The sequence below is a fragment of the Ixodes scapularis genome, unplaced genomic scaffold (assembly GCF_016920785.2).
Source record: "Ixodes scapularis isolate PalLabHiFi unplaced genomic scaffold, ASM1692078v2 PGA_scaffold2__306_contigs__length_199485367, whole genome shotgun sequence".
Lineage (NCBI taxonomy): Eukaryota > Metazoa > Arthropoda > Arachnida > Ixodida > Ixodidae > Ixodes > Ixodes scapularis.
Window position 1 is genome coordinate 143,945,851 of NW_024609857.1, and position 13,469 is coordinate 143,959,319.

Consider the following 13,469-nt stretch of genomic DNA (forward strand, 5'->3'; position numbering starts at 1 on the left):
CGAAACTTCGGTTGCGTCAGGCAACATTGGTCTCGGGTTGTCAGACTCATGGCCACGTCACGTCGAACCACGTGGTCTTGTGACGTTCGGGAGGAAGCGAGGGAAAGGACACGCGACGCGGGCAGGTCGGTTCGCATGGCGTGGACGGCCCGGGGGAGAGGGGGAAGGGGAGAAGACAAAAGAGGAGAAGGGGAGCGGAGAAACAGACCGATCAGCGCGCAGGGCAGCGCAAACTAGCGCATCCGCGTTACGGTGATCACGTGAACGCCCGGTCAGCCAACACCAGGAGGAGAAACTCATGACGTCATCGTTCAATTTCGCTTTGAGAAGTAAAAACAAACAAAACGTGAGAATGACGTAGTCATGCCTCTGACGTAGTGGCTCAACGTTTGCCGCTCAAACTCCGTCACATTGACTGCTCTAACGATTGCGCCTCACGTCGCGCGCTAGAGTTGGCAGATTTCGGCGACTTGGCTCACTTGAAGGTTTGCTGGCCAGTTTATTAAATATATAAACGGAATAAGATCGTAATAATTGACATGGCGTCTTCCTATATGATACTGAAGAGGGCTACATAACTTTCTAAATATCAAAAATGAAGCGGAGTTGCCCTTTAAAAAAGCACGTTGTCCTCGATTTCCGTCTGATGACGTCACAAAAAATTTTAAAGCCCATCCACTTCACGTGAAGATGGAGGACTAGCGAAGCTGTTATCTTTACAACAACTTTACGACAGCTATACATCTATACGATTTATATATGATTGCAATGACGACGCGTACATGACATCGTTGTTTAATTGTCTTTATTTCATTCTTAGTGACCAAAGTGATCATTGCCTTATGGTCACTTATGGGCAAGTTCTAACCCCGATTTTTCGAGGCACAGCTCGAGAACAGTATTCTCTGATTGAGCCCAAGTCTCTTTATTAGCATCGCGGAAGGGAAAGAAAAGAAGGTTAGATCCGCGCGTTCTGTCCTCAGCCTCGTCCATGGTGGCCTCGTCACAGCGCACTCTTAGCTGAGATTAGTCGGGTAGATGATTAGAAGAAATTAGTACTTCACTATCTAATAATGCCAAGAAAGGCTGACTCAAGCGGGTTGCTCCCTCTACTTATTCATACTTGCCGAGACCAATCGGAACGAAGGAGCGCTGTTTAAACGGGAGTTTTTTGTTAACATCCATGGACGCATTTTTTCCCCCAGATCCTATCCTATAACATATTCGCTGTTAAAATCGTGTAGTGCAGTTATAAATGTGCACAGAGCGACGCTCTTTGGTATATAACGAGCACGAAAGTTCCTTCCTTCGACTGCTGCGCGCGCATCACTACGCTTTCCTCTCTTTTTAAGCTACAAAATCAGCCTCGGAACTTCTTGAACACACCTCGCATATACACAAGAAAGAGGTGGTAATCCATAATACTTGTTCTTTATTGCTCTAGGTTTGTAAACTTTCACCCTTTCCGTAAAATTCTAGCATGCATCTTTCTATGTCAGCTGTGCTGGCACACAAACCGCTGCAGTTCTGTTCCGCTTTGGCAGAAAAGCTCAGGTAGGGTCTGATAAAGGCTTCCGTAAAATGTGAGACCCTTAGATAATAATAAGGAGAAGTGCCGTTGAAGATGCAGCTTGTGGGCCCCGCGATTGCAATCGCATCCAGTATCCATTGTCCGTCCTCCTCGTACATCACGGGGGACCCGCTGTCCGCCTGCAACATTTACACCAATTCAAGATGAGCTTGATTGTGCTCACAAAGACCGAAGATCACAAAAAACTTTCAGTCTTTCCATTCTGTTCAAGAATGAGACCAGCGAAGGTGTACTATGGCAGGAATGAAGTAATGGCCGGCCGGAAGTCGGCAAGCAAGCGTGGAAAGGCTGGAAAGGTTGCCGCCATCTATTAGCGGCAGCCGGTTGTCTAGTTACTGCCGTCGCTCATAGATGGCGGTAGCTGTCCGCAGTGTTCTGTCGACATTTATTTGCTGGCGGACACGGCCCTGGGGAAACTAGCCCTTAACAGCTCCGCTGTAAAAATGTTGAGAATGAACTGGGCACATGCTATGTGTGTGGGACGTCTCACGTGACGTCATGAGGTAAAATGGCTGTGACGTAACCAAGTCACATGACTGATTTCACTCACCGTCATGAAGTCACGTGGCGCCACGATCTCACATGATGTCAGATGACGTCATGTTCCGTGCCCTGATGACGTTACGCGACGTCATCAAATCGCATGGCGTCAGGATGACGTCATCATGTTGCAACGCCATTACGTCATGGCGAAATCCTGTGACGTAATGGGCAGGCTCATATAATGTTATGGCGTCATGATGATGTCATGATGTCACGTGACGTCACAGTCTTTCGTGACTGTTTTCTTGTTACGGTATTCTTGTGGAAAAATGTTAAAAAACGCTTCCTGTGTTTAAAAAAAAAGAAAAGCTTAACCGTCTGGGAGCACTGAGGTTGTCATCATTAGAGATGTAGCCAACTTTTCTACAACCTCAGGGTTTTACTGTTTCGTTAAACCTTTTAACGTACGGAAAAAGTCGACGAAGTTTGCCTTTTTGTACAGCGTTGCCCGACTTCCAAACAACAATTTAGAATTTTTGAAGAAAACAAAAATAAGAGCACTTTATACGTTAGTTTTTCTTTTTAGATTTGCGAAAATGCCTGTCACTGTTCATGCTATATAAAAGCAAACGTATTATGGTTTTATGGTTTTAGTTAGTTTCGTAGCAAACTCGTTTTCAATCCCTGCACATGCGCGTAAAAGCCGGCCTTTTGTCGAACCTAATAATAGGTTTATTTCCAACAAGAAAGGTACAGTGTTGGTGGGGGCTTTGGAAAAAAGCTGTGTGTACAGCTTGACTAGTCCTAAGCCCCCCTAAAGCAGCAGCTACAAGCAGTGTGCATGGACCTTTGTCCTACTTCCGGGTATAAGTCTGAAAACGTCGAACCTGCCCAAACTTTAACTTGGACAGCTTCGGAAGACATCTCTCGTCTTCCTTGCGAATTAAAGCTCTGAAGAATATAGTCACTGCCAACTTAAAAAAAGGCGTGGCTGAGTACCGACTATCTCATTATCGCTTCGCAGCCAATCAGGTTTTGGCATTAGCCCTTAAAAAATTTGCAAGATGACCGGAGATGAAATAAAAGACGAAGAATACGAAGGAGGATTAACCGCCTATAAAAAATACTGTAAAACACTAGGAACTAATCGCGAAGCAAGAAGCGTGAAGCATAACATACCGCACCCTGCGTTTCTTAAATTATCAGTGACTGTAGTTTCCGTAAAAATAAACAGCCGTATTCATAAGTCGTAACTAAGTAGCTTTGTTTTAAAATTAGTAGCGCATCTAATTATACCGGTGTTACACGGACACCCTTAACCGCAGTTAACTAACCTTAACTGCTGTTGTGCGTCACCATAGTTACCGCACTATACTCTCGGATAGCTATTTCAGAAGAGGTGAAGAGTGCGCTTGCACTGCTTTGTTGGGCGCTCAAGATACTCGAGCACACGTGCGACCATAGTTTTGACTTCGTAGCCGCGGAATGTTCTCCGCAAGTATTAGTGAATTTTAGAATAACGTACGCAATTTTAGCGCACGCTATCATTAAATTTAGCGCATGCGTTAGCGCACACTACGCAAGAGAGTTTTAGAACAGCATTTCTCCACTGCGACCTGGCCGCGACGCGAAAGCCCAAGCATCTCGCGCTTGCAACACCACCAAGATACAGTCACAATTTTTATTTCACATACGAAATGCTGTAACCTGAAAAAAATGTTTTATTTTTTTGATCCAGAGTAACATTTTAGATTTGTTTAAACAGGAGAATGGGACACGGGCGATCGACCGGTTGTGTCCGCTTGCGTCGCCTCGACAAGAGAAATGCTGACTTTCGCCGAGAAATGTTCGCGCGTCGCAAACAAGTTGCCGGTGATCGTTGCCAAATCGGATGCAATGTCGTCCCGTATTGAAAATCAACGTCGCGAGGATGCCGCCGACGTCGCACTCACAACGCCACCAAAGCGGCCGCAGACATGGTCCTGGGAGCCGCCATTTTTCAACTGTGCTCGTCTTGGCTTTAGCCAACTTCTCATCACGAATCCTCCTTGGAGGAGCGCGAAGACTCTTTGCGTACGCACGCAATTTCCTAAAAATAGTGTACGCTAAAATATCGCACGCAAAGCACAAAACGTGGCTAGCGTTCGGCGCATGCGCAGTGGCGACGACGCTATTCTTTGCGTGAGCAAAGTTTAGCGTGCGCTATTCTAAAACTCCCTATTGTGTGGTAACTGCACTGTTAGCAAGTCCCGTGTATTTGGCGAATATTTGGGGTGAAAAACACGCCATTTACACAAATTACCATAAATTTACACGATGAGTAACGGATAATTTGTTCAGAAATCATGCGAGCTTGTAAAAAACGTGTTTTGGTTCGGTCATACACGCATAACCGTGTAGCCGACCTCGAAAACAGGCATCGCCCCCGTCGACGATCGCGGCATTGCCGGCTATCGAAGCACCGGAATGCTTGGGGACACACTTAGAAAGGACCGTCGAGACAAATGCCGCGGAAAGAAACATGTCTCGGAGACAGATATGCACCAAAAGCAATTGCGCCATGTCGCAGGACGTTGGCGAAACCCACGCTTACCGGGCTCGCCGCCATCTTCTGGTCGATGGCAATGCGGCTTGCTCCATGTCGCCCATGTTTGTATTTAGTTTAGGGGTCCTGATAACAGTTTCTTAGACACCACAAATAAAGTTATGGGTCTAATTATTCGTTCCAAACAGTTAAAATGGATATAAAAAGCGTGTCCTCGATGTGAACACGTGACATTGCAGTTGGTTTCGTTTTTGATTCAACCTTCAACTGCAAGCGATCTGGCGATCTGGCCACGGCGCAAGCGCAACGCCGATGTACGCTGGAAGCAAGCGCCGGTTGGCTTTCGTTGTTTTTGTTTGACCGGAGAAAATCTGGCAAGTACGCATGGCGTCGCTACTGTTTTGGTTTGACGGGACGCGAGAAGCTTCGCATAGAGCTTCGGAGTTTGCGTGCACATAGTGAAGACGTGACCGGAGAAGTGCCCCTGTTATGTTCCTGGAAGACGGAAAGTAGCATTCGTAATCGTCGTGTGTGCTTTGAAAGCGAAGGGAGTCACAGGGTCCACGAGTTCGCAACCACAAGCCAAGGTTCACGACAGCGCGGCGTTGACTTCGGCGATCTCGTACTGTTTGGTGCAACCCGGCGATGCGAAAAAGAGCTGAAACATTCGTCGTGTGTGGTGCGGTGCTTTGTATTCCGGGTCTGTTTGAACCACGCTTTTAACACGGAGCGCAAATTGTTTGTTGCGTGGTGGAGGTTCAACGGGTACAGTCCCGTCGTCGTCAGCTGATCCGGTCCAGCTGGTCCGGGAGGACGCTGCGAGCGTTTTTAAAAGTAAATCTTCCCTCGTTCCGTTTCGAACTGTGGAAGTATCCCGACACATACCGTGAGTAAGAAGCAGCGGGCGTTTTCAACAAAATTACGTTGTTTTAATTGGATAATGGACTCCAGATTGTTGTCTTAAATCTGCCGTTTTTTATGCTTCGTGTTGGACTGCGTTTGCATAGCGACGCACACCGCTCGAGTATGATTCGGTCCTGCAACGAGTTTGTTGCGGCAATCATGCGGCGTGAATAAATAAGGGCAAGGTTTCCTACCTGCCCACAGATGCATGTACTGAGACCATTTTTTATGTTGTGAACGTAGTGCTCTTTCTTTATTTTGGAAGACGCGTTGGTGCATTTATTATGGTACAATCACTTGAGAGTTGAGAAATTAGAGAGCGAGCAAGCTTTCTCAACTTTGTCTCTTTCTCTCTGGCACTGCCCTGTTTCAGTTTCAGTAGGCATATCTACTAGCAGGTACAAACTGCTCTAAAGCAGGTAAAAAACGGGAAGCTTAGGACGGTGCGGACTCCGTGTTTCGCGCTTTTCGCAAGGTGACGGGGTAAATGCTTTTGTGAGATATGCGGAATATGCAAGCGATTTTGTTACGCCCGTCGTTTGCGTCTCTCCAGCAAAACGAATAAGATGATCTACTACAAAGGCGCAATCACAAGCCAAGATTTAAGATAGCAGTCGTTTGCTTCGGTGATCCGTGTAGCTGTATTTTACCCTGCTCTCTGCAACACCGTGTCAGGACGAAGAGCTGGAATGGCCACGGTTTGTGCTGGCCTCCTAAACCCGCGTCGCCCGCATCGGCACCGAGTGCGCTTGGGCTGCTCCAGCCTTTCATCCGCGGCTTGTCGCCAGCTCATCCTGCTGCTCAACGGTGAGGAAGCGGCGAGAGTAACCTCGGAAGTGAATGTAAATCCTCGCTCATTCAGTTATCCGGTGTCAAAGTGTGGAAGATGTCCAACGTGTACTGGGGGCGGGAACTACGAGCGTTTTACCTTGCTTTTATAACCGAAACCAGAACAACGAGATATCTGCCTTGCGTACTCTAAAATGACGGAAGCAATAAGTTTCAACAGGTCGAGTACGTCACCGGGGATGTAGGCGAGACGGTGCACACTGTTTAAACGCTTGCAGTATTCACGAGTGGTACCAGGAAAGCGACGTCAACAGAGAAGGAGCTCGCGATTCAGCATAATACACTGTTACGGGCCCGTGTATCTTCAAAGTTCGGGGTGGTGGCAGTATAAAAAAAAAAGACGCATCAGCGCCCCACACCAGTGTTCACGAATAACACCGGTCACAAACTCCCAAGCCCCACCGCTCTTCTCGACACCGACACGACATACGACAACAAACTGCATCAAAACGCCCCAAAAGTGAAGGCGTCTGCTCCCGTACTGCAACTGCTGCAACTAGCGGAAGTGAAGTGTTGGGCGGATGTCCGGATGTCCTTCACAAAAATATATAAAAAATGCTTTGCGCAAGGATCATTTTCATTTATTATTGTATACGTAATGACAAAATCCCAATAATTTGTTTTTCTATCTGATTCATGCTAGTCGGACTGCTCATAACACTGGTCAAGCAAGAAAATAACAAAAATTTGAACTTTTTCATGACCGGTTTAAGATTTATTGTTAACATATCATTATTTATTGCAACGGACTAGCACTATAGATTTTGCCTCCATACTTTTTAAATGCAAACAGTTCTAACACACGGCTGTCCATTGCGCCGTGTTTTGTGTATTCTTCTATAAATCTGTAATGGTCAGTGACCAAGGAGCTCACCGGCACATGTCAAGTTTATATGCGCCGCGGGGAGAAATGGATATCGAGTAGGAAGTGTCGGGCGTTCTGTCGGTTGTTGTGTTTGTGTATATGTCGGTGCCGTGTAGCTGTGTGCTGTGTTGCCTGCGTTGTATGTAGGGTTGCTGTGTGGCCGTGGTCGTTCCCAGTGTTAACAGACTCGTCTTTTTTTTAAAAACAGGCTGCTAGAAATCTCGATAGGTGGCGCAAGTTACCGCCCGATTCTAAATAGTTTGCTCAAGTTATTTATCCATGTGAGTTCGGCATTCGTTTTTTTCTTTTTTTGTCTAGCGGCTCGTTGAAGCTATTGACGCCGCCGACCGCCGACAACACACGTACGTACCTTTGCAAGTAGCTACGTCCGGCGCTTGGAGACTTTACTGTGTATAAAAGACATCGAACGAGAACTAACGCGCCCTGTGTGCTTTCAATTCGGCTGAAAGGCGCGCGGCTCGCTGGGCTCGTCTCTCGCCTGTTCTCGGCCGCTGGCCGCCATGCTTCATAAGGAACACGCTCGAAACGGTTTTGCGGAAGGCAGACACGGTGTAGCGTGTTAAGTTTACACAGCAACTCATGTGTAGACGAAAAACACAGATGGCCTCGTGTAAAACGAACACGTTTCGACGTGTCCGCTATGGGACAACGGTTTACACGTCTGGGCGTGTTATTTTTGCTAACAGTGTGTGGCTTACCGTAACTGCAGTTAAGTCTGCCCGTGTAACAAGGATATAGACGTTTCTAGTTTTCTATTGTTCTCAGCCACGTGGGTTGTGTATCTGCTATGCGGGACGAAAAGTTAAGACATTGGAACTTGGAATATGCGAGAAAATATAGCAGAGGCAAAACAAGAATGTCTGACGTTCACGCATTTTTTGTGAACACCTTCCAGAAGCGTGGGGAGATAAAAGCGATGTCTTAACGCATACTAGGAGTTACGACACTCAAGCTGCGCCCTTGTGGAAAAGGTGTATAAGTAGTCGCGAGCTAAGCGAAGAATGAGCGACTAGACCTTGCGGTATTCACGAGCGCAGAGCAAGCGGGGGACTATCTAGTCAGAAGTAGCGAGCGGAAGTGAAATACAAGAGACAGGTCACGTATGCGCGTACTTAAACGCTACCGCATGAATGGGTTTTTATCGTATAAAAAATAATATGTAAATATATAGACGCTTTACACACGCGCCAAATTACAGCCGTCATTGCTGACCTTCTCTTGTCTTACCGAGATGCCGAGAAACTGAAACGGTAGTCGACGATCCTCTACAAAGGCCGATGCTTTGGAAAAGGGCACAGTTGAATCTAATGTGGCAATAACCTGGACTGCTATGGTAAAGATGAAGTGAAATGAACGAAATAAGAGGAAACGAAAACTGAAGATCAGTTATGGCGGCGTTCGTGCACAGCTGCTGCAAAGCGTCTATATAGCAAGAATAAAATTTCATAATGAAAGACTGATTACCCGAAACACAGTTTTGCAAAGAAAACAGGAAAAAAAATTCCGAGGACACCTAAGCATTTGTGAGTTGTGAATGCGAAACATGAATGTCGTTCTTCGGCTCTCTTAGGTCGTCTGCTGGGTACTGGCGTGGACGGCCACGTGTCGCTAATGCCGAGGGTGCGGACGACGGCCGAGCGCGCGCTCTTGGCTCGCAAGGCATACGTGATATTTTATTTTTGTGATGACTCGCAGGGTATATAGCTTGAGACAATAAAGTGACTCGCATACGACTTTGTGGTCTGGCATTACTGTATACGCGGCCAGCTTGGTAGCGTCAAACTATTTCAGTTTCAGTTTCCCGGCATTTCCAGGCCAGAGACGCTCCGCCACTGATTGTGATTCAGCAATTGTATTGTTTTCTGATTTCCGATCACCCAGCATGGACCAAAGAGCTGGACCGTCATACCTTTCATCTCTAAGAACAACTATTTTTTTTTCTTTTTTGACATAAGGACGCATGAAGTTTTACTGTTTAGCGGTGAACTGCTCCACTCCTATGCACAATACTCAATGTTTTTTTATTTTATTTTGGTTGTTGCTAGCGAAAGTTTTAATTGGTGGAAAGCTCTGAGTCATTGCAAAGATAACTGTAACCTGGGAAACAGTTTTCAGGCGTTGCGAAGAGCTAAATTGGTTTCAAAGAGCGTCGACCTCAAGCGCACTTGATGAATGTCGCGCCGGTTGATGAAGATTCGTTCATACCTGGCAAAGTGACAGCACTGACTTTCCCCTACTGCCAACATTTTGTTGGTAATAAGAGAAAGAGAAAAAAAAGGAGGTCGTAAAATGAATTTGGTATCGCTGGTGTTGCTCCACCCGACGCCTACAGCGTAACTTTAGCTACCGCCGACATCGACATTTTAGCCACTGCAATAAACCTAACCAAATGACGTAATCGAACTTGGCGTTCGACAAAAAAGACAGCAAATCCTGTTTCTGTGAGATTTGAGAGCAAACAGACACGTCGTCCGTGTCTTTTATGTTTTCTATCCTACAAAGCCGCGTTTTAAATTTTCAAGAATATTTTATCGACAAACTCTCCAATTCAGTTTTACGGGTATTTAACAATCCTCGTTTACCGACGCCAGATCAAGAGCATAGAAATCGCTGCTAAGCAGTGAGATTCTTTCTTACTGTTTAAAGTAATCCTTTTGTCTTTAATATACGGCATTGGAATGAAGGACTCTGTGGTGTTTTCAGTTTTTGTTGTTCACTTTTAGCCATACGCTTCCTCAATGACGGTTGGTGGCGTGGATTATTAAAACTGTAATCATTGTGCTTTGCTTCTCGACCGCATACATTGAACCAGGGACGGATCCAGAACTCCGTTTTAGCGGGGGCGGAAAATTTTTTAAGGATACTATTCTTCCATTCTTTCTTGCATGCAAAGGGGGTCCACCCATGTCAAATTGCCCTCCGAGATGGGGGGAGGGAGGGGGGTCGACTTTGTTTGGGGGGGGGGGGGGGCGGCCGCTCCCGTCACCCCCCCCCCCCCCACCCCTTTTGGATCCGCCACTGCATTGAACTTTTGTCGCATCAAGAAAAACAAGAAGAAAAAAAAAACCCTCAAATTTAGAAACAAATACGGTAAAACTTTGTGATGCGATAACGTCCGCATTTTTTCAAGCTGTCACCGATTGTTTTTATCAAACGCTGGTTGTAAAGTAACAAATAAACAAAATAAAACTGCAAACCCTGCCTACGTTTGCGTTCACGTTACGCACGAATCGAAGGTATATCGCTGCTTCCGCAGCAAAACTCAACAACGCGTTGGCATCGCACATCTCGTACGAAGCACGGTCGCTTGTTTACATGGGTTCTCTGCCGGTTGGGGTCATTGGTTTCGTTTTCTCGCCGCTATCAAGGTGGCGGACGTAGGTCTTGACGCTCTACCAGATGGCGCTCTACATTTCGTGTATTTTCTATTGGCTACACCTCCTTAATTATATTTATGGTTTTAATGCGAAAGCATTAACTGTCCCATAAAGCGAGCCGACGTCATCAGCCGCGCCAAACGGCAGATGAATTCGTGAAGCCGCGATCTGAGGCATTCCAGCTTTGAAGCCACGCAAAAAGCAACGCAAAAAACCTCGCAAACGGCAAGTAAATGAGCCGAAGGAGGCCGCCGCGCGTCAGTTTCAATCAGCGCCACCCCAATGCGCTGCGTGCCCGCGCGCCAACAAAAGGGGAGGCACGGCCGATGTCAGCGAGGCGCGGCAACTTCACGAGGACGCGCGCAAGAGCGACATTCATGCTTTCGAATCCACAACTCATAAGAAGTGCTTAAGTGTACCTCGAGCTTTTTTTGTTTTCAAATAAATCTGATAATCTAAAAAAACTCGCCGGTAAAATGTTTTTTTTTTAATTCTCCAAGTCAATCTCGAATTTCGACGCCACAATGTAAAAAGAAAGACAGTTCTTTTGCACGACCAAGTTTGTTCAGAGCACAAGGCCAGTGGTCACGGGAAATGCCACTCTAGTTGGCTTTCAAATACCGGATCGTTGACTGCGCGCACGGCAATATATACAAGCGCATTCTTTTGAATTAAGCGCACGTTTATCCTCGAATATCATTTATTTTTTCTATGTTTTAGAAAATGTATATCACGGCAATATTGACCTACGAATTATGTAGAATTCGAATTCTAACAAAATTGAACTAAAAAAAAGTCAAATCAGAATTTTAGGCAAGAACTAAACTCGGAGAAACACCCTCCAAATTTGCCGAAAAGCAAACTCCGAAAACTCGGAATCCTACTTATATTGCAGCATATGAGGTGGGTTACTTCTGAATGGTGGTCTTGTTCTTTAGATGAAAGGAGTGTGTGCTAAAAGTAAGCTACATCATGAATTAAAAAAATAGAAAAATTAAGTCATCAAAGCCTGGCAGCAATTATATTATATCTGTTTCTGCTATTATCGAAGTGTTTTGTTGGTTCTATGTATACTTTTTTTCAATTCCTCCGATTTTTATTTCGTTACCAAAACAGCGGGAAACAAATATTCGTTTAGACAGAACATCGCACCTTATACTCAATGCACACGCTTCATATATGCTTCTTTGCACGCGATTATTCTTCCGCGTCTCGATCTCAATGACGAGTGAGAGTATAGTCTACGCAAAGCATGCATTGGGTTGCTAGCGGGAGCTCAATGTCATCCCTTCAAAGTACAGTTGTGCACGCACGCACAGGGCCCGCTATCTTTAGCGTACGCTGTACTAAAATTCGCTGACAAGGTTTCGGCATAGCCTTACCTCAGGCTACCGTACGGAGTGGCAGGCACGTAGCCAGGATTTTGTTTCAGGGGGGGGGGGGGGGGGGGGCCCGCCCATGACAAAATGCTGTATGAGGGGGAGGGGGGAGAGGAGGTCCCAGCAAAATGGAAGATTTCGGGGGGGGGGGGGGAGGGGGGGGGGGGCCGGGCCCTATGGGCCGCCCCCCTGGCTACGTGCCCGCGGAGTGGTATAGATCCGTTGCTCTGGGACAGGGGGCGCGAGCGCGTCCGCAAGACGCGACCATGTTATGCTGGCAGCACTTTCCAGGCGGCGCTGTAACGTTCGATTTTGCACGTGCCACGTTCGAATGCAAGCATCTGTCAGCATCTGTGGACGCGCGATAACAAAACGTCTAAGAAAATAAAAACTAAAATAAAAAAAGAATCATGCAGCTCGTGGCCTCAGCGTCCCATTCAGCATTATCATTTTATTGCGTTCTTTCATAGCTACCATGAGCCCGTATGTTTCCTTTACGTGATAGCGAAGCTGAAGCTACTTGCATAAACATGTTCCCCCGAACGATGCTCGCACTGCACGACTGCGCGTGCTTGGAAGGGACACTCCAAGCTCTGAGCTCGCTCTTGAAGGCTCTGCTACGCTGGCACTTAGAATGGAACGGAGTAGAAAAAACTGTAGTGGCGAAGCGTGATGACGCACGTTCGAAACGCGAGCCAAATATTCTTGTTTACTCGCATGGAGCGCTGCTCAAAACTTGAGAGCTACGGGCCTATTGCTACCGAAAGCGATCGCGTTGCGACTTCGAAGCTTGCTTTCTAACGCGCCAGGAGATTCGCCGTGGCCCATGGTAAATTGGGGTAACGCTATGCTAAAACTTTTTAGTATAACGAGGACTACAACGGACTATTACAATTGGTGTAGTACACTTGCGCTAAGCAAAAAGAAAACATAATCGGGGTTCACATGTGCGAAACCTAAACACCGTGACATTTCATGGAGCAGCGACTGAAGCTTATGACTCTATTCGTCTTCGTCTTCCGACCCCATTTTGTAATATGATCTATTAAGTTGCGGTCCCGTGAAGCATAATACGGTATTGGAGTATGCCTCTAAAATCTTTACTGAAATCGTGTGGTGTCATTTTATAACCTTAGCGCTAAATTGTCACGGCATGAACGTACTTTACACGTGCACCCCGCTTCTGACGCAGTTATTAATGCGAGAGCATTAACTCTCCCATGGAGCGAAGCCGGGGTTGTCCCCCCCCCCCCCCCCCCCCCCCCCCCCCGGGAAAATTGAAAACCTTCCTTCCGCATTTGGTTGTAGGACTTGTAAACTTAGCAATCATGGGCAGGAAATTACTGGCATGTCTCTGCTTATCGTTAAAAAAAAATATTGAAATGTAGAGGTTTTTTTAGCTTATTCTTACGAAAATGTATGTACAAAGCGTTGTACAGAGAAGCGGTCCAGTCAG

The 13,469-nt window shown here is 46.5% G+C and overlaps 1 protein-coding gene across 1 annotated transcript in view; it reads right to left on the reverse strand.

Moving 5' to 3' along the window:
- Positions 1 to 1,440: 1,440 nt before the first annotated feature.
- LOC115326954 (enteropeptidase) overlaps positions 1,441 to 13,469 on the reverse strand; it is a 52,945-nt gene continuing 40,916 nt past the window's right edge. The window contains 1 exon segment of the mRNA XM_042292054.1: positions 1,441 to 1,710. Within this exon segment, the coding sequence (XP_042147988.1) occupies positions 1,441 to 1,710 (270 nt within the window).